The sequence below is a fragment of the Cynocephalus volans genome, chromosome 6 (assembly GCF_027409185.1).
Source record: "Cynocephalus volans isolate mCynVol1 chromosome 6, mCynVol1.pri, whole genome shotgun sequence".
Lineage (NCBI taxonomy): Eukaryota > Metazoa > Chordata > Mammalia > Dermoptera > Cynocephalidae > Cynocephalus > Cynocephalus volans.
The window spans coordinates 48,836,923-48,857,414 of record NC_084465.1 but is presented as its reverse complement, the minus strand read 5'-3'; the positions used below and the strand labels follow the sequence as shown (position 1 = coordinate 48,857,414).

The following is a 20,492-nucleotide window of genomic DNA, read 5'->3' as shown; positions in this document are numbered from 1 at the left end:
GAATCACTCCCCAGTGGACAGAAGCCTCACAACTCCAATCATCTTCCTGCACAGCCTGCTCTGAAGGCTGGATGGGCTGTGATGAAGGATCGAGTCTCCCTGGAGGAGGGGTCTGGTCCCAGCTCTTGGCTCCTCTCTTTACAACAAGCATCAGTTAGTTCCCAAGTCTGAGTCCTACTGATCAATTCAGGACAGCAGAACAATTCCTACCACCCACCCTTGCTACTGGGAATGACAACATGCCTGGTTACAGGGCGATTGAGACCATCATGGGCACACTACATGTATGTCTGCTTTTACAGTCGTCTCAGTGTCCTGGCTCTTTGCTCTTTTGACTTGTCTTTTGGAGCTCTCTATTGAGACACAGGGTAGAGAAAACGTCTAAGATGGACTTTGAGCTGACCAAGGCTCGTGGATTGGTCTCTTGGTAAAAGGCGAAAGATTTATACGATCTGAAGAGAAACCAGAGTATGTGGATTGGTCTCTTGGGTACCATGTAGTCACAGAAGCAGGTAATCAAGGAACAAACAGTCCTGCAGTGTTTAGAGTTTCCCTTAGTTACCACCAAAGCTTCTGTTTGATTTCTCACATGACAACAGAACCAGGAGGGGAAGCTGGGTGGCTTCTGGAATAAACTTTGGGTGTGAAGTGGATTCAGGGCTTGGATAATGTGTGGAAGTACACACAGAGGTGAACCGTCAGATATGCAGGAGGCAGTCTTTCTCCTGGTTCTCCTGGGTGCCATGTCAGGTAGGAATTCCATTTGCTGTGGAACCTTGCTTGGCCTACCCAGTTTGCATGTTACTACTGTATGATAATGTCCCCAAGGAGGAAATTGCCTCTGGGAGGCCTTGTCCAACTGCAGCTTATCTGCAATAATCAATGGGACAACGCAGCTCCAGGGAGCCCTGGGGGCAGAGGCAGGGGTACCCTGGAGAATAGGATGCTTAAAAAGCCACAATCTAATCTCCATATAGACTTCACTTTCCCTCTGGTGTTAGCTGGCCAGTCCTAAGTCTTTCCTAGATCTGAGGTTGGGAAAATAATTTTCATAGCAGAGCTTTGTGTGCATGTCAAGTCAGTCTTTGTGGAGCCTGCGGCCCCTCTCTTGAGCCTTGCAGGGCAATTCGAGTTTAGCAAGTCATTTAGTGAGGAAACCAAGGCACTGAGGGGCTATTCTATTGTCTTCATCTTGAGCCAGAAAATGCATTCTGGCAGAAAGGCCAAAGATTCAACCTAGGGCTTTTATGATCCTTCGTCCTCATTCAGGAGCTTTGAGAATCTTGGATGATCCTTTTAATGTTGTTGGTTTGCATTATTGAAATTGAGCTTTTTAAATTAAATCTTATTTTTGAATAGGTAGTTTATGCATAATGTATGGAATTCAATCATGTTAAATTTGCAGATTAATTTAGGGATAATTTACATCTTTGATGAGTTTGTAGTAAAATACTGCTTACAGGAATATCTGGTACATAGTAAATGCTAAGCAAATGTGGGTGATTGTTATTGACAATGTTGAGTCTTCCAAACCCAGAAACAGGATTCTAGATTCTTGTCCGAGTGCTCATTTGGTTTCCTCATAAGTATTGTAAGGTTTCCTTCATACAGGTCTTGCACATCCTGACTATGATTATTTCTAGTTTTTTTCGTTTACTTACTTTTACTTTTTCTTATGTTTGTAAATGAAATCTTTCACAATTTTGTAAATTTCTTCCCATATATCTTTAATTGATAGTTGGATAATGTATAGGAGTCTATTAATAAATTATCCTATTGTTTGCTATGGTTTTTCACATGATTTGCATGCAATTTCCAGGTTTGAAAATAATGAACATTTATGCTCTGCTTCTTCTATTTTTATATCTCTTATTTATTTATTTTTTTTATCTAATTGCCGGGCCTGTACCTTCAGATCTTTGTGAAATCACAAGAGTATACACTCTTATCTTGTTCACCATTAAGCGTGATGCAACTTTTGGTGTGACATAGACATGTTTTTTGTGTTGAGATAGCTTTATTCTTATTATTTTTAGGGTATTTATGTCTATATCAAAATGGATTTTTAAATCAAATCAAATGCTTTTTCAAGATCTGCAGAAATGACCATTTAATTTCCCCCTTTGATGTGTGAATAAGATAACTAAGTAAGTGGGTTTCCTAACACTGAGCCCTCTTTCATCCTGGGCTTCCAGACTCAGCAGAGGGCAGGAGGAACTGCAACTGTGAAGCAAGCTCTGAGCACTTCAGACACTCACTCGAAGTAAACATTTGAGATTTTCTCAGACATAGAGGCTCTTAAGGCCATAATCATTTGAGTTAAGAGGTGACATTTATTGTCATTGGAAGAAGAGTGAGGTTAGGGAGAACCCAATGTCTCATAGTGAACACTGTCATTGGGATATTTATCACCAGATGTGTGAGAGGAACAGATCACAAAGGTTTGCAAGAAATATTTGCAATTTCTTATAAAAAAATGGATTCAGATCCCTCCCTTCCCAAAAGACCATGCATTGCACCATGCTTCTGTTTCTACAGCTTAAATCCTAGTTTTTGGAAGAGCTGTTGTGATGCAGACTGTTTCCCTCCAACTTTCTTTTCTGTGTCTGAGAACCTGAGCATTACTAACCTGCCGGAACACCAGGTTACAGAGGTTTGGGGCTGGGAGTGGGGTGGTGGGGAGAGGCCAGCACTTGCCTTCAGGCATCATACTCTCAAATAAAGTAATATACTCACACTATCCTCTTTCCTTTCATTGGGTCTAACTCCTATGCTTCTTTCAAGGCCCAACTCAAGCCCTGCCTGCCCCCTGGAGCCTTCCCAGGCTACCCTAGCTCTTGGTGAGCCCTCTGCTGCTCCTGGAGCTCCTCTTGCCTGCACACGGACTACATGCCAAGAGCCTAGTAACACAGAATAAGTACTCAACTGAGGTAGCATGAGCTATCACACTGTAACTCATCTGTTATGCGTCTGTCCTGTCCTCTCACCTGGAAGGTCAGCCCCGCAATAACAGCTTTCATGTCTCTTATTGCTCTGTGGGTCCTGAGTGCCACAAACACAGACAGTATCCAAGGAATATTTGTTTTTGTTTATCATCACCCCTTTTTGAGTCTGGCATTTTTTCCCTTCACATTTACTGATACCCCGCAATGCACAGCTTTAGATCTTCTGCCTGCTTAATACGGGCATTTAAATTAGCATTGGTGCTTTCCACCTCCTATTAAGATGAGGGAAGTGAAAGTTTCCCTTTGTAAAGCAATAGTGTCCCGTTCCAGCAATGGCTTATAAAGGAAGGCCCCACAAGTACGTACACTGGACAAAATTCTCACTTGTACCAGTGGAAAAGAGTTGAGACAGTCTTCTGGCTCTATCAGTACCAAAGGGTCATGTGTCCTTCTTAGAAGGTAAGGGACCTAGGAAAGGATTCTTGGAATATTTAAATCCACTACATTTGGAAGTTGTCCACATTTTGAAAAAGCCTCCAGGGAACTAGCTTTTAAATTACTCTCGTGGAAATGAAAATGCCAGGATGTTTAATAAAAGAAGGGTTCCTTAGGAACTGGAAGATCCACATGAACATGAAAAGGCACCAAGTCCACTGATTTGAGTTTTGTTCATAAGCATCAGGGGAGAAGGTGTCATGGTCTCTCTAGAAAGTCCCCCAAGCCTGTCATCTGGACCTGGTCCTCTGCTCGGCAGTGTCAGGAAATCAAAAAGAGTCCCAAGACTCTGTCTTATGCTCCTTGAAGAACTCTATGCTCTCACCATTTGGAAACACAGGAAGATATAGTGCATTTCCAGAAAGTCTCTCTGTCAGCCAATCAATGCTATATATGGGGCCCAAAAAATGTGGTGAAAGGTTTTTACTTTTTCTATCATGTCGTGTTCCTGTTCAGCATCAACCTCAGAAGAGCAAAGGGCAGCCCCTCCTCTCGGTTTCCCCTCTCTCTTCCCTAACCATGGCAACCTGGTTGTCTTCCTCTCCCCCCAGCCCAAGCACTCAGTCGCTGGAATCCACCTGCTTTTCACCTCTGCAAAGTTGGAAGAGGTTTAAAAGAAACCAGCCCTTCTCAGGCCAGCCCCAGAGTGATGCTCCAAGACAAACACATCTTTCTCTTGATGACTATGACTTTGTGTCATGTACAGAATCACTAGTAGAGTCACCTTCTTTTCTCCTGTGTCCTATTAAGGACTCCCTTCTATTAGCCTGGCATGGGTCATCACGCCCAAAAGAGGGAGGGTAAGCATCCCATTCAGGAAGGAACACATTGCAGAAATTAAAGAAATAGGAAGAAGTTGCATGTACTGAAACAACACATTCTGTAATGCTTTATAGTTTATCAAATATTGTATATGCAGTTTCTTATATGGTACCTGTGCTGTGAGAGTGAGTTCTAGTAGGCCTGGTACTAGCCTGAGCTGTTCTGCTGAAGTTCCTGCACTGCACTGACCTCTGGTCAAGGAATGACGCACACTGATTAATAGTGTTGCTTTGTAACCATGGATCCTAGGAGTTTCTGTATGGTTTGTACCAGCTTGCAGGCATTGCTTATTGGTAACAGTGAGATTGATGATTTGCACCTGGTCTTGATGAGGGACTTGGGGGGGCTCTGCTGTTGAGGCTGGTTATGTAGGAAGAATGTGCCTACAGCAAAATAGAAAAAAATCCAGCAGAGACTCCATTTTGAGCTCCATGATTCCAAGGTATTTGTGCATACGTCGGTGGTTCCTGATCCGAGAAAGTGCATCCTGCCATCCCTTAGAGAAAAGAAGACAACTGGAACCTGCACCTGGCCTCTTTGTCTCTCTTGCTGAGGCAGCCTTCAGCTGTGATACATAGTCTTACTTTAATGTTGTTGCTATACTGTATCTTTTTTCTGCAATAAAACTGGACTGGTAAGCAATGTCATTTGGGTCCTGTGAGTCTTCTTTAGCAATACAACCCTGTCTAATAGCCACTGTTAGTATAGCACCACAGCCCTGACAGAGTTGACAGGGATCCCCAGAGAAGTTAAAGGACCAGCCCAAGGTCACACAGTCAAGAAGTGGCAAAGCTAAAGCTTGAAGAAGCACTCTGATTCCAAATCCCTTGCTTTTTTCACAGCACTCTGATTTTTCACCACTGTTTTGATCAGGTACTAGAGAACATGAAGAGGTATTTATTGAATGATGGTCTCAAGCAAGTCCTGCTTGTGCATTGAATGCAGAGCTATAAGTTAGAGCAGCTGCATCCCTGGAAGCAGAAGAAGGTGATGTCACTCCACATCCATGACCCACTTTCAGTGTCAGGGGTCCAGGGTGGCCAGCTTCCTCACTCTTACTAAGTCTATGGAGGCCTTAATCATCCCAACATGGGCTCCCAGGACGATGCCCCTTGGTTCATTTCTGGAAAGGTAGTGATTCAAGGGAAACAAGGAGCACATCATGCATCCGGATTTCAACCATAAGTGAGATATTTCAGTGGGCTAAGCGACTGATAATAAATCTTTTGTGTGCTTTTTCTCTTTCAAAGTGTACGCTTCAAGCATTTCTAATTTGATTCTTAATTAAGATGCATGTGTAAGTCAAATTCCATTAAAGCCACCTTCTTACTCTCCAGCACTCAGACCACCAAAGAAAGCCTGGAAGACTGTCCTTGGAAGGAAAGTGCACAGTGTCTTATGCAGAGCCACCTCCAGCCTCTGACCTTCCTTCTGTCACAGAGCAGCCGGGTGCCTGTGAGCATGAAACTTAAACTTATCTGCATAATGAATGGGTTAAACATTTTGTGTATACTGTATCTTACTAATTCCTCTATTTTTAGGGTGTGGTCTCTGTCTAATTATTATTATTGCTATTGCTATTACTACTTTTTAGTAGCAAGGGAGCTGGAGGAACTGGGTATCGAACCAAGAGTTGGAATTCCCAGCTTGGCTACCTTTCTTAACAGTGTTCCCAGGGTGTCTGTCTTAAAGGTTTTAGGATTCAATTGTACAACACTAGCACACATGGCCTTGCTCTGGTAAGAGAGGCCACCAGGAGAAGAGTAGAACATCTCCAGCAAGAATATCAGCAGAAAGTGCTTAGCAAAGGACAGTGTCAGGCTTTAGCTATACATGGAACAGACAGTTCTCAGTAGAAATTGCTTGAAGGGCACTGGATATATCCTTCTCCTTCCAAAATATCTCCCTCATTGCCACTCAGAAGATGAGCATGCCAAGATGTCTGTGAGGAGCTCTATAAATTCAGGAGGCAGCATGGAGTTGTCCTTGGAGTCAGATGCCTTGGATTGGAATGCTGAATCCTTCATGCATTTAGTCTCTAAGATCCAGGTCTTAGCAAAGTTATGATCAATGCAACGAAATCAATGGATACACTCCCAGCAAAGCAAACCATGAGCTGTTGGCAGGCAATATTTGGGGCGCACGGCTTCTCTGGGCTCCTCAGTTCTCCAAAGGAGACGCACTGAGGTTGGTGGCCACAGTAAGTGATCTGCCCACTCAGAATGAGGCTGTGCAAAACCCTAGTGGAGCTTAGCAAGCCTCCCATACCTGAGCTCACATGCAGCTCATACTCCAGCACAGTTCTTCATGTTCCAAAAACAGCCTCTTAAAGAACATCATCCAGATCTAATATCTGGGTCTAATGTCCAATTTTTACCACCACCCCAAGCCATGTTGTTGCAGTGTTCCCAGGTCATAGAATAACCACAATGCATTACATGTGCATGGTCATGTGACAGGCATGGAGCAACCAGCTTTGGGTAGTAGGTATGTGCCATCTGTTATCTGCAAGATCTATAGGCAGAGAACCAGGACCCACCATGGCCACTTACTGAGTGTGGAATCTCAGGTGTGTGAAATGGTGACAGCAATACCTACATAGCAGGATTGTGTTGGGCAAGGATGAGGTCAGGCAGTAGGGCAGCTAGCACAGTGCCTGCAGAGGAGGAGCTTGGTGAATGCAAATGGTTACTTACTCTAATCTATTCATTTGGCCTGCGCACTACCTTACCCAGTCTGTTCTTGAGAAAAACATAGCAAATTACAACTTTGCTTCTTGACTAGAGGAGCACCATCACTGGGGAGGGGGTGAGAAGGCGGGGGGCCTACGAGACAAGCTGCCAACCTTTCATTTTGCTGTGGCTGTCCCCGTGTCGCTGAACAGTGAGGAAACACTCTCATGAACAGCACGGGGAGTGCCCTGGTGACTTTCATTTGTGGAGAAAGAGAATGTGAGGGAATTATGCCTTTAAAAACTCAGCACACCAAAGCCGTTGACTATTTTGCTCATTTTGAAAACCTATTTTTGTGGAAACTTTTTGTCTCTAAGTACTGCAACGTACTATTTTGCTCCTGGTTTTGTATCACAAGAATGATATAATATTAAAGTCAATTTTAATAGATTAAAAAAACCTATTCATGTTCACATTACCCTAAACTTCAGCCGTTTTGGTATTTCTTTTTTTAATTTTTTTTATTTATTTATTTTATTATTTATTTATTTATTTATTTATTTATTTATTTTTTAATTTTATTTTGTTGGTATACATTGTAGCTGATTATTGCTCCCCATCACCAAGACCTCCCTCCCTTTTCCCTCCCCCCTCCCCCCCAACAATGTCCTTTCTGTTTGCTTGTCGTATCAACTTCAAATAATTGTGGTTGTTATATCTTCTTCCCCCTCGCCCCGGTGTGTGTGTGTGTGTGTGTGTGTGTGTGTGTGTGTGTGTGTGTGTGTGTGTGTGAATTTATATATTAATTTTTAGCTCCCACCAATAAGTGAGAACATGTGGTATTTCTCTTTCTGTGCCTGACTTGTTTCACTTAATATAATTCTCTCAAGGTCCATCCATGTTGTTGCAAATGGCAGTATTTCATTCATTTTTATAGCTGAGTAGTATTCCATTGTGTAGATGTACCACATTTTCCGTATCCACTCATCTGATGATGGGCATTTGGGCTGGTTCCAACTCTTGGCTATTGTAAAGAGTGCTGCGATAAGAGTCTCATGCTCTACCGACTGAGCTAGCCGGGCAAGAGTGCTGCGATAAACATTGGGGAACAGGTATACCTTCGACTTGATGATTTCCATTCCTCTGGGTATATTCCCAACAGTGGGATGGCTGGGTTGTATGGCGTTTTGGTATTTCTGAGTCCTTGCACAGTCCTTGTCTCTAAAACTTGATAATTCGGCAGGCAACAATAACTTCTGCATTATGCATGTTAGTCTCTAAACTAAATAAGATGATTTAAATTTATGAAAGCTTGTGTCCATGAATGTGCTTATATTTTAAGTTTTCCTACATTTCCATTTACTCTCTTGCACCCGCACCCTAACTGAAATAAAAACATCCTCTTACAAAACTGAACATTTTTCAATGGCTTGTTTCTAGAAATTTTACACCTTTCAGTAGGAAAGATCTTTCTACTATCCTTCCCCACCTCTGTGCCTCCAACCTTTCCAGGTTTTTGTCCCCAGTGGCTGATTGTGGCCAAGATCAGGAAGGTGGCCAGAAAGTAGGACCTCAGCGTAAATCTTGGCTTTGCTATTTATTATTTGCTGTGTGCCTTCCAGCTCAGTTTCCTCATCTGTAAAATGATGACATTAATACCTATCCAAGAGGGTTACTTTAAGGAGTAGATGAAATAAAGGATTTTACATCATGCACTTATTTGGAACATTAGATAGAAGGTCATTGCATTAGTTTGCTAGGGCTTATGTAACAATTTACCACAAATTGGGTGGCTTAAAACAACAGAACTCAGTTCAGGAGATCAGAAGTCTGAAATTAAGGTGTCGGCAGGGGGTTGATTCCTTCTGGAGGCTCTGAGAAAAAATCAGTTCCGTGCCTACCTCCTAGCTTCTGGCACTTGCTTTCCATTTCTTGGCCTGTAGCTGCATCACTTCAATCTCTGCCTCCATTATTTCATGGTCTTCTTCCCTCTGTGTGTGTCTCTGTGTCCTGGCTTCTCCTTGTAAGGACACTGGTCACTGGATTTAGGGCCTACCCTAGTCCAGGATGATCTCTTCTTGACTTAACTAATTACACCTGTAAAGACTCTGTTTCCAAATAAGGTACATTCTGAGGTTCTGGACATGAATCTTTGGGGGATACTATTCAGCCCACTGTGGTAACTATCATTATGGAAGCAGGTAAGAACATGGCCTGTTGCTCTCCACTGTACTGGCAGTCTTGCAGAGTGTCATGGAGACCTTAGAATGGTCTCAAGGCTTTCCTTTTTTTTTTTTTTTTTCTGAAAAAAGCGCACTTTTCCTGAAATTGTAAAATTCCCCATCTGTGATGCAGCCGACCGCAATTCACATGCCCTCCCTGACTGTGTCATTTCCTTCTCTTTGAAACCAGAATTAATCTATCAACCAAGAAGTACTGGTTGACCCTCTACATGGTGCCTGTAGCATCCAATAACAAATAATTGTCCTTGAGATTACTAATAGACATGGGGAGATCTCCACGATTTTGGAGTTCTCCAGTCCTGCACACTCAATTCTCAGATGACCTCATGGGTCAAACATTGACACAGAGAAGGAAGATAAACTCTTGTAAATTCCCAGGTCCTTGCAAGAGAGGATTACCAGTTTAGGTCCTTCAAGTGCATATGTATCTCCTAAGGCATCACATTCCTCTTTCCCTAGCTCTTCAAAAAGGCTGGCAGAACAGAGAAGGGAAGCAGGGAGACAAGAGAAAAGCAGCAGCTTTATTTACTGAATGACAGAAGCAGCTTTCCTGGTTGTTTGGTGGTGGTTGTTTTCTCGCCTCCCAGAAGATCTCACATTTCCTTTTCTAGCACTTGGCAAGAGCATTCATTTTTGGGAAGTAATGAGGTCCCATCATTGCCTGAGCCATGAATTGCCTGAGCCATGAAGCCACAGACCTAACTATTAAGTTCCTGTTCTCAGCCAAAGGCTTCGTGTTCATGTCATTTTGCATCCTTTTTAAATCCACAGGGGGAGAGGCACTGCACCTAATTCACTTACCTGCTACAGGCAACGTGACAGAGAATTCTCCACCCGAGACTTTGGTGCACAAGTTCTCCGTGAAATTATCAGCATCCCTGTCACCTGTGATTTCAGGGTTTCCCCTGATAATCAACTCAAGTCCCCTCACTGAAGCCTTCAGAGTGAATCGGTTGTCAGGCACCGACTTCGAGGTGAGCAGAATCTTACTCTGGAGTTGTTTGCAGAGAGGTGGTCCTGATGACGGGCGTGGATGGGACTCTAGATTCAGTGATCATTTCCTCCGCTTTCCCTGGTTTAATATTCCCTTGTGTGGGATCCAGAGGTCCTATTTGGGGCGTTCCAGAGCTGTCTGTGCTAGATCCCCTATGGCCTCCAGACCACCTCTACTTAATACAGCCCACATGAACATTGTGCTCAATTTGTTACAAATAGGAGGTTGTTGAAAGCGCTTTGCATGTGGTTGTTGTCTTGTAGTCCCTCAAAACATGAGGATTGTATTTGTATTATTACTCCCTTTTCTCAGATGGGGAAAATGAAGCACAGAGAGGTTAACTAATTTGCCCTGGATTGCACAGCTAGTAGGTAGCTGAGCAGAGATTGGAACCCAGGCAGCCTGGCTCTAAAGCTCTCATTTTAAAAAATAGCTTGCTTTATTGGAGGTATGTCACAGAACATATAATCCACCCATTTAAACTGTACAATTCAGTGTTTTTTGGTATATTTACAGAGTTGTGCAATCATTAGCACAGTCTAATATTTTTATCACTCTGAAAGAAAAACCCTTGACCCATCAGCAGTCACTTCCTATTCTCCTATCCCTCCAGTCCCTGGCAGCCATTAATTTACTTTCCATTTTAATAGATTTTCTTATTCTGGACATTTTATATGAATGGAATCATATCGTATGTGGTTTTTAATGACTGGCTTCTTTTACTTAGAATAAAGTTTCAAGGGCCACCCATGTTGTAGCATGTGTCAGTAGTACATTCCTTTATATGGCTGAATAATATCCCATGGTATGGATATCCCACATTTTGTTTACCCATTCATCAACTGACAGACATTTGGGTTGTTTCCACTTGAGAGCTGTCATTCTCAGCCTTGATGGTCTGCTGCCTTTCACCATGATGGCTCTGCTCCTTCAAATTGCATAGAGGTTCCAGAGCACATCCACATACCTGATCTCTTGGTTGTTACAAGTAACATGAACATCATCATTATTCACCTTTTTTATTCCTATTTATATATGTAAGATAACAGAGAGACAGCAAGGTTAAATGATTTTTCCAAGATCACATAGCTGTAAAAGATGAAATAAGAACTCAGGTCTTCTGATTTCCAATCCCAGGCTCTTTCTGCTATATTGTTACTCACATCTATTGCCATTTGATGAGCTCCCAAACCCTTCTTCATGGGACCCACATTCCATGTGGTTCAAGCAGGGCTGTCAGTCAAGGAAGAATTCCATCCTGTTCTTGACCTCTAGAAATGCCAAATTTCTTAACTCCTCAACTAACCTAGGCTCCTGCGTTCAGTGTATTTCCCCACTCCTGTGCCCTCCTGGCACCACACCTACAGCTGCCCAGGACTGTTTCTTGGTACTAGGATGGGCCAGTTTCACAAGTCCTAAAGCTCTTCTTAAGAATCATTTGCTTCTCCCCAGAAACTACCTAACATCACTAACCATCCCTCCAAGAAGATCCTATCCTCCAACCCAAACTGCTCACAAGAGCCACTCCTTCTGCCTTCCAAATTTGACAATGCCATCTCTGTGGCAGAACCTGGCTCCTCCTTGGGTAGCCTTGACACTCTGGACAATGACAAGTCTAGCAATGAGGTTATTGGGTCTCTGGACCAGAGCTCAGGTCACTGTTGGCCTTGGTCACTCAGTTGTGCTCTCTGAGGGTGAACCCCAAATTGTGCAAGAGGCTGGGACTTCCTGCTTTGGGATACAGCTGCTGGAACTTCTGGTGGTGGTGATGAGGAGGATTAATAATGATGACAATGATGATGATGGTAACAATTCACGTTTACAGAGCACTCACCTTATGCCAGGAATTCCCCTAAACATTTGGTGAGTTCATTCATTTAACCCTCATAACAACTCTATGAGGTGGTCTACTCATTTTTTTGCATGTTAAAGGTGGGAAAACTGAGGCATAGAGAGGTTGAGTAACTTGCCCCAGTTCACATAGCCTTGAGATTTGCCTTCAGGCAGGCTGGCCCCAAGATTCCTCGTTCACAGTGCCCCTATGCTTTACTGGTTCCCTATTGCCCAGCAAGAGAGATGTCAGAGCCTCATTCAGCCCCATGAGGATCATTACAGGTCAAGGGGTTTTCTCCTAGAGAAGCACGAAGAAGGATATCTCTGAGAGGCCAGGGAGGAGTAAAGACAGGAGCTCTCTGAGGTCCTGCATAGAGGGGACCTGCCTCTCTTTGATCTGCCTATCTCTGAGCCTGACTCCCCTCTTTTCCCATCTTCTGTCATGAGCACTGTTGACCTGCAAATTTGCTCAGCCTTGTCCAGAATGACTTCAGACTTAACATGCCTGAAGCCATACTTACTGTCTTTCACCCAGACTCTGCAGCCAGATTGTCTGCAACCAAACTGAGGCTCCACCACTTCCAGCTGTGACCTTCCCCTCCCTGTCCTAGTCTCCCTATATGTGAGATGGAAGGAAGTTCTACCAACCTATGGTTGTTGTGAATGAAATACTCAACAACATGGCTTGGCAAGAGCCTGGCACATAAACATTTAATAAGTGCTGGTAAGAACAAAAACAAAAACAATTTTCCATTTGTGTTGATAGCAACCCAATTATTTTAGTTCCAAGATATAACATTTTTGGACCCTTTTTTGACTATTCTATTTCCTCCTCTAGGGTGTTGGAGCTAGTTGCCAAGGAGAAGGAACTGGCGACAGGGGATGTTGAGATAAAGGATCTATCCAAGCTTGGGGGTCAGGAGAGTGCTCCAGGCTTAGCAGGAGGCTAGTGTATAAGTCAGGAAATAGAGTGGACCATCTTGACAGAAGGGCCTGCTCTCGTGGACACACATTCCTTAAACAGTTTCTGACTATATGGTGATAATAAAAGTCACCATTTGTAGAGTGCTTCTCAGTGCCAGTGTTCTAAGTACTTCCTGTGGATTAGTTCATTCAATCCTCACAACAACCCTACAAAGTAGGTGCTATTATCTTCATTTTACACATGGGGAATCTGAGGCACAGAAAGTTAAGTAATGAGAAGGCTGGGCTTTGAAGTCAGTCTGGCCCCACAGTCTATGCTCTTGACCTTGGTGTTATGTTGCCTCTCACCTACCACAGGCCAACCACAGAGATCAGATCATCTCTACTTACGTGGCTCCCAGGCTGGTCCTGTTCACTGTAGACACAACACTACCTCTTTTCCCTCTCAATCCTCCACTATTCGTTCTCTCTCCACTGAATGCGCTCATTCACATCAGTGGCTGTCTTCTCTTCTCTCAACCAATCTAGAGCTTGCAAAGTCAGACACAATACCCACCACCTCCTCCATGAAGCCTTTCCCAGCTAAACACAGCTCACAATGAACTTGTCTCCCCTGATTTTGCATGGTACCTTGGCCTAGCTGTTGCTTAGAATACCTTGTATTGTACTTGGACGGTTTAACAAGAATGATTTCCCTAACTACAATCACAAGGAAATAAAATCAGGGCAAGGTAAGGGGACTTTCCCAAGGTCATATGGAAGTTCAATGGTGAAAATGGGATTGGAGCCAAGTGCTCTCTTCACAACAGGATGCTGAATGTCTCACCCCTGTCCCCAGTTGTATTAATCACCAAAATTTTCTTGTAGCATAATTAAGGTCATGAAATTTAGTTTTTGATGCCCCCAAAGGCTCTGAGCCTTCTGGGCATTCCAGGGGTTAAGTTGGTAGTGGGATGTGCCTGTAGACATGAGAGGTCAGAGGCTGGCCTCCCTACCAAAGGGACCCTCCTACCATAGACCACCAAGGTTCCTTCTGGCAACATCTCTAGATCCTGGTGATGTCTCTTTGGCCCTGGTTATTGGTGTCCCTCCCACATCTCAAAATACTTATAGTGCAGAGGACAAAAGCTCCTGACAATGGAAGAATGTGTGGAAAGGCACACAAAAAAACAGTCTGTTCAGTGAGTAAATATCATTCCTTTAAATAATAATAATGATAAACTGCAGATGCATCCTTCTTCTCTTCTTTATTCTTGGATGTGGCCTGGGGAAAATTAGAATGAAGTGATGAGTCAGGACATAACAGCAGCCCCAGAGAAGTGCAGCATCCTTTCTTAATGACAAGGAAATCCAACTATGCTCAGGGTAGGCAAGGAACTTGTCCAGGAGTCTACCCCCAAGTAGTGGTAGGCTTTTTAATCTTCAGGCTTTCCAACTTCAGTCAATTGTACCACGATGTCTCCTGAATATTTTTCTTTCTCATGAAAAGCTGCATCAAACGTAGGAATCCCTTTAGTGAAGTCGCATGGGACTTATGTCGGAAGGACTAAGGCAAAACAACTGGGTCCTCTGACAGTGAGTGAATGATCCCCAGGATGCTGGTTGCTTCCTTCCTAGTAATATCCCTTGCAAAATGCATGCACACAAAACAGATTTCTTTCACATGGTTACTAAGAATTTTGCATTTTGTTTTAGGTTGTCACCACTGGGAAGGAACAGCTAGATTTTGAAATAGGACCAAACATATTTGATTTGCAGATTTATGTTAAGGATGAGGTTGGCGTCACAGACCTGCAGGTCCTGACTGTCCAGGTAACAGATGTGAATGAGCCGCCTCAATTTCAAGGCAACTTGGCGAAAGGTAAGATACATTGGGGTGTGCAAGGCAGCCCAGATGGTGGCATCAGGGAGGACCCTGGGGGACAGAGAAAAACAGAAAAAGTAAACAAACAAGCAGCTGTTTCCCTGGAAAAGGCAGCTGCTTAATGAGCAGGAAACAAATGAAATGTCCTCCAGCTCAGCATTCCTGATAATGATGTCCAATGGCTTACGAAGCCCTTCATGTCCATGATTTCTCTTGGTCCCCTCCCAGTCCGAGGGAGGAAAGTGAGGCTCGGGGATCATTCTGGAGGAACTTGGGCTTTTCCCATCAAAGGGTCATCACTGTGCACTGTCGTCATTGATTGACTTGTTCGTTCTCCCCATGGACTCCGACTCCTTGAGGGCAGCGTGTGTCCAGGGGCTGTTAGAGTAGAGACAACATAAGGGACCGGAGCACAGGGTAACTTCCTACATGATCGGACCCAAGCTCATGGCTTTGAACACCATCCATATGCTGACAACTCCCGAGTCTAGTGTTCCAGTCCAGGTTTTCCCCTGAACCTCCAGCTGGAATATCCATCTGTCTTACCCAACATCTCCACTTAGATGTCTAATAGACACAACAAACTTAAGGTTTACCCAAACCAAATTCTTGACTCCCATCCTCCCCCCACCCCCACTCAATCTACTTCTCTGGCATCTTTCCCATTTTAGTTAATGGCAACTTCATCTTTCCAGTTGCTTGGGCCAAAACTTCGAGTCATCCTTGACTCTACTGTCTTTTGTGCCCAACATCAAGCCCATTAGGAGATCTTGCCAGCTTCTAAATATACCCAGAATCTGATTCCTCCCTAGCATCTCACCACTACCACCATTGTCCCAGCCACTGGTCATGCCCCGCTGGGGATTATCGCCATGGACGGCTAGCTGGCCTCCCAGCATCTGCCCTCACCCCCTCTGGTCTGCTCTCCATACAGCAGGCAGAGGGACCTGACTAAAACTTCAGTACCATCAAGGCACTCCTCTGCTTAAAACCCCATGACAACATCCCATCTCACTTGCAGGAGAGCCAGAGTCTCCTTAGGCTCCATGAATCTGGAATGCTCCCCGACATCCTCACCCTCCCGTATCCCCCCTCTCCTCCTCTCTCTCCCTTCTCCCCTCTCCCCTGCCCAGCAGCACTGGCCTCCTTGCTGATCTGTGAATGCCCCAGGCACGATCCCACCTGGTGTCTTTGCATTTGTGTTTCCGATGCCTCTTTTCTGTCCTCCCCTCCCCCATCTCCACAGCTCTTCCTCATTTCTTTAGGAAACGTGACTCAATGTCACCTCCTTGGTGAGCCTTCCATTGTCACTATTTTTTTTTTTATGAATTTTATTGTGTATATTTAAAGGATACAACACAATGTTGTGAAATACATATAGATGGTAAAAAGGTTACTATAGTGAAGCAAATTAACTTATCCACCATCTTGCAGTTATCCAATTTTTAGGGGGGGGGGCAAGAGCAGCTAAAATCTATTGATTTAGCATGAATCCCATATACAGTACAATTTTGTTACCTGTCCTCCTCACGTTGTCCATTAGCTCTCTAGACTTGTTCATCCTGCACATCTGTTACTTCGTATCCTCTGACCTGCATCTATCTCCACATTTCCTCCCTCCCACCCTGCAACTGCTAACTCCCCTGCCACTGTCCTCTATCTCTGCATGTCTGATTTTTTTTTTTTAGATTCCACATATTAGTGAGATCATGCAATATTTTTCTTTCTGTGTCTGGCTTATTTCCCTTAGCATAATGTCCTCTAGAGCCACTCTACTTAAAATTGTAACTCTACTCACAACCATATTGTTAATTGACAATAGAGTGATAATGTTTCTCATGAACATACACAAATTTTACTTACTTAATTTATTTTCTATATCATCCCACTAGCATAAAATCTCCATGAGAGCAGGGTTTTGTCTGTTTTGGGAACTGCCGTACTCCCAATGTGTAGATCAGTGTCTGGGACGTAGTGCACACTTGGTAAAGGTTTTTTTGAATGAAAGCAATGAGCAAGGATACAAAGTGAATGAAAGCACAAGCTTGGATGTAAGACTACCTGGGTTTGAATTTTCATTCTACCATTTACTCTCTGAGACAACTTTGTAACTTTTCTGAGCCTCAGTTTGCCCACTTGTAAAGTGCTAATTACTCAAAAAGAATAGTTACAATACCTTCTTTATAGGGCTGTTATGAAGATTAAAGGAGAAAATGTACATTAAGTCCTCAGCACAGTGCCCCTAAAAGAATGACTTACTTTTGACACTCTCAGTCATCTCTCAGAAAGAGATGCTGGAGCAAGAGCATGCAGTCCCTCAGGCAGGCTGGCCATGCCAGGTGGCACTGCCTGCTCCTCCCCACCTTGCCAAGAAGGACTCTGAAGTGGATGAAATCGATCTGGGCCCCTTCCCTGAGCCTCTGTAACCTCCCCCACCTGATTCCATCTCTTCTCTGTTCCACTGTGAGGCCCCTTATTTCAGCCACTCATTTCTGCTGAGATACTAAGTGCACTTCAGAGAGTTACCTTAACGCAGTTTTGGAGGAATTTGCACATTAAGGTGGATCTGGAACATGCACAGCCTCACTCTAAAGGTTTCTACCTGCAGCTGCTTCCCAACTCTCTGCCCTTATCATCTCCGTCTCCCCCCACAAATAACAGCACCCTAGGCAACTTCTCAACGGAGGAAATAAATGAAGACTTGACACCAGCTTGGACCACCCTAGCACATCATTAATTCCCATAAATGGGTCCACTCACGGAAGCTGGCCAGTGGTCCTCCTTATGCCTTGATTACTGCTTCCCTCTTCCTGTGGTGCCAGTGCACTAGGTTCCCTTTGGTTGTGTACAGCTGCCTGGCGTTAAAAATCCCCTTTTATTTTATCTAATAGGTGTTTCTTATTCCACTTTGGACACTAATGTAGGTCTAGACCTCTACATAGTCGAAGGAGCAAACCCTGGATTCATTTACCAGGTTGAGGCCTTCGATCCGGAAGACACAAGACGAAACACACCCCTCAGTGTAAGTCTCCTCATCAAACTGAAGAGGTGCTTGTCCATGCTGGCTTTGACACAGGAGACTGGTGACTCGGTGCAGTGGGTTTGGACAGTGACAATGGGGGGAATATGCTGTTCCATTTCCGAAGCATAGAGTATAGGGCATGGTTGGAACGGGTAAGAGGGCTCTGCAGACAGATACCCCAGATTAGATGTGTGGCTCTGGGTGATCTCAGACAAGGTCTTAATCTCTTTGAGCTTCAATTTCTTCATCTGTAAAATGGGAAGAATGATAGCCCCTCCCACAGTAGGGAGCTGTGAGTATTGAATAGATAATGCATGTAAAGCCCCTTAGCATAGTGCCTGGCATATTGGAGCTGCTCAGTGTTTTAAAAGTCTAAGCTGGTAAAAATCCACATATTATTTTTAAAGTAAACATTAAATGTATACCCAAAAGCCAGGCATTAACATATCCTTTTTCAAGAGATGAAGCCAAGCTGGTTGGAGCCAAGTTTTAAAAATATTTAAAGAGTTCCAGAAATTCTAGGTTGTAGAGCAGGAGACTGCATCAGATTCCATCTGAGACAGCAGCTGATCTCCCTTCTCTCCCTTTTCAATCAGCTCACTTAATGCTGCTACCAGCAGGGCTCTTATAACCATCAACCCCTCAGGCAAAGCCTCTTAGCATGTTCCTGGGCATGGATGCCTCAGCTCCTAGCTCTGCCCACCAAGGTGCCCTGTGCACACACTGCAGCTGGGCGGTCCAGGCTGGAGAGAAAAAAACAAAAGTTAATCCCGCCTGACCAACCTTGGAGCAGGCAACATGCCCACCAATCCCTCCTTACAGAGAGGAGAATACTTGAAATACGATACTCAGAAGTTGGAAACATCAGGATGCTGTTTCTGCTGTTTGCTGCATGACTTGCAGCTTCAGCAGGGCTGATTTTCCACCAGGGGGAAGTGAGCCTTGGGAATAAACTCTAGGACCAACATATACAGTCTACAGAGTCGAAAACAAAGCTGTTATAAGATTATTGAACACATCTTATTTTTTAAAATTTTTATTTTAACATTTACTTGTAAACATTTGTGGGGTACAGTGTGTTGTTTCAATACATGCATATACTGCACAATGATTTACTTAGGGTATATAGCATAGTTTTGTACCCATTTGTATTGGACACATCTTAAAGTTAGGGAATAGTCTGTTTTTATTAGAAGATGATCCTTCTGTTCAAAAAAATCATTCATTCACTTATTCGTTCACTCATTCATTCAAGATTCATTTATGCCAATATTTGCATGAATAAATGAATGACTATGCAAACACAATGAGTGTCTACTGTGTGCTAAGAGTAATATTAGGTGCTTTAAATGCATTTTTACTAATAACATACTTGTTACATCAGGAATGTGTTTGTCTGCAGACAACAGAAAACTTAAGCACAGGGGCAGATATGGGATTTTTTCCCTCCTGTAACAAGGCTAGAGGCAGGCAGGCAGTCCAGGGCTGGTGCAGCTGCTACAGTCAGGGGACTGGGCTCTTCTATGTTTCTGCTCTTCCATCCAAAGCATGTTTGTGAGCCGTGTCCTCTTTCTCTCACTTCATGATTGCAAGATGGCTGCTGTACCTCCAAGCTTTACCTCTGAATTCCATGCAGGAAGAAAGAAGGAAGCAGAAATGTGTACAGGGTAAAGGGGGATGCCAGCTCAGTCTGTCCCTTTTTTGGTAGGAAAAAAAAAAAATCCCCTTAGAAGTCCCATTCAGAGAACTTCTGCTACTTCTCACTGGCCAGAACTCTGTCCTATGGCCACTGTTGCTTCATGGTGACCAGGAAAAAAGAGATTCTGAGTAAGAATTAGGTCAGCAACCCAAGGTATAGTACCTCACTTACATATTTAGTTTATTTCAACATTTACGAAAATCCACTATGTGTCAGGCATTCTAATATGATAATTACTGTAAATTTTGTACAAAATGCAGTAGGGTGAAGTGGAAAGAATCTCAGTTGTGAAGACAAATATTTATTTTTTAAAATCTCCATTCTTAATGTCTTTCCAAATAACGCAGACAGAATAAGGTCATGGCCCCTTTAAAAACACTGCATAGATGGGGTCATTACCCTTTCAGATGAAGGGAAGCAGCCCAGGTGGGAAGCAACTGCAGCAGGTGTCGCTCCCTTTAAAAAAATATCATGCCATCAAAATGGTTCTGAGAGCAGCTGCAGGGGCTTGGAACTCGGTGGCTGGAACTGTGGCTTCTGCAGTGAGTTTAGGAGTTGTTTGGGGAGGAGGTATCAGAGTCGCAGTAGAAAGTGTTAGTGAAGTATTTAACACCTGTGCTGGAGCTAACAGCTGCACAGAAAGTCAACAGCTAGCCTGCAGGAGCAGTAAACGTAATCTGGAAGGGACTTTTCTCAGACTAGAAAAAGGTGATAACACTTTAGGAAGTAACATATTATGGCCTTTGAACTTAGACATTTCATTCTAGGTGGTTGGGGATACTAAATGACATATTTTGCTCTGTAAAAGTAGAAAGGTGATGAGTTAATTTGCTATTGGCCAAACCTGTGCTTCTCCACCTTGACTGTAAATTGAATCCACTGGGTGAACTTTAAACAACACAGATGTGTGGGTCCTACCCTCTGAGAATCTGATGTGATTGATCTGGGATGTGACTCTGGCATCAGGATTTTAAAGCCC

At 43.7% G+C, this 20,492-nt stretch overlaps 1 protein-coding gene across 1 annotated transcript in view; it reads left to right on the top strand.

The window, feature by feature from the left end:
- Nucleotides 1-704: 704 nt before the first annotated feature.
- CDHR3 (cadherin related family member 3) overlaps nt 705-20,492 on the top strand; it is a 62,202-nt gene continuing 42,414 nt past the window's right edge. Inside the window, exons 1-4 of the mRNA XM_063101220.1 lie at nt 705-750; nt 9,949-10,151; nt 14,624-14,789; nt 17,717-17,814. Of these exons, the coding sequence (XP_062957290.1) occupies nt 705-750; nt 9,949-10,151; nt 14,624-14,789; nt 17,717-17,814 (513 nt within the window). The remainder of the gene's footprint in view (nt 751-9,948; nt 10,152-14,623; nt 14,790-17,716; nt 17,815-20,492) is intronic.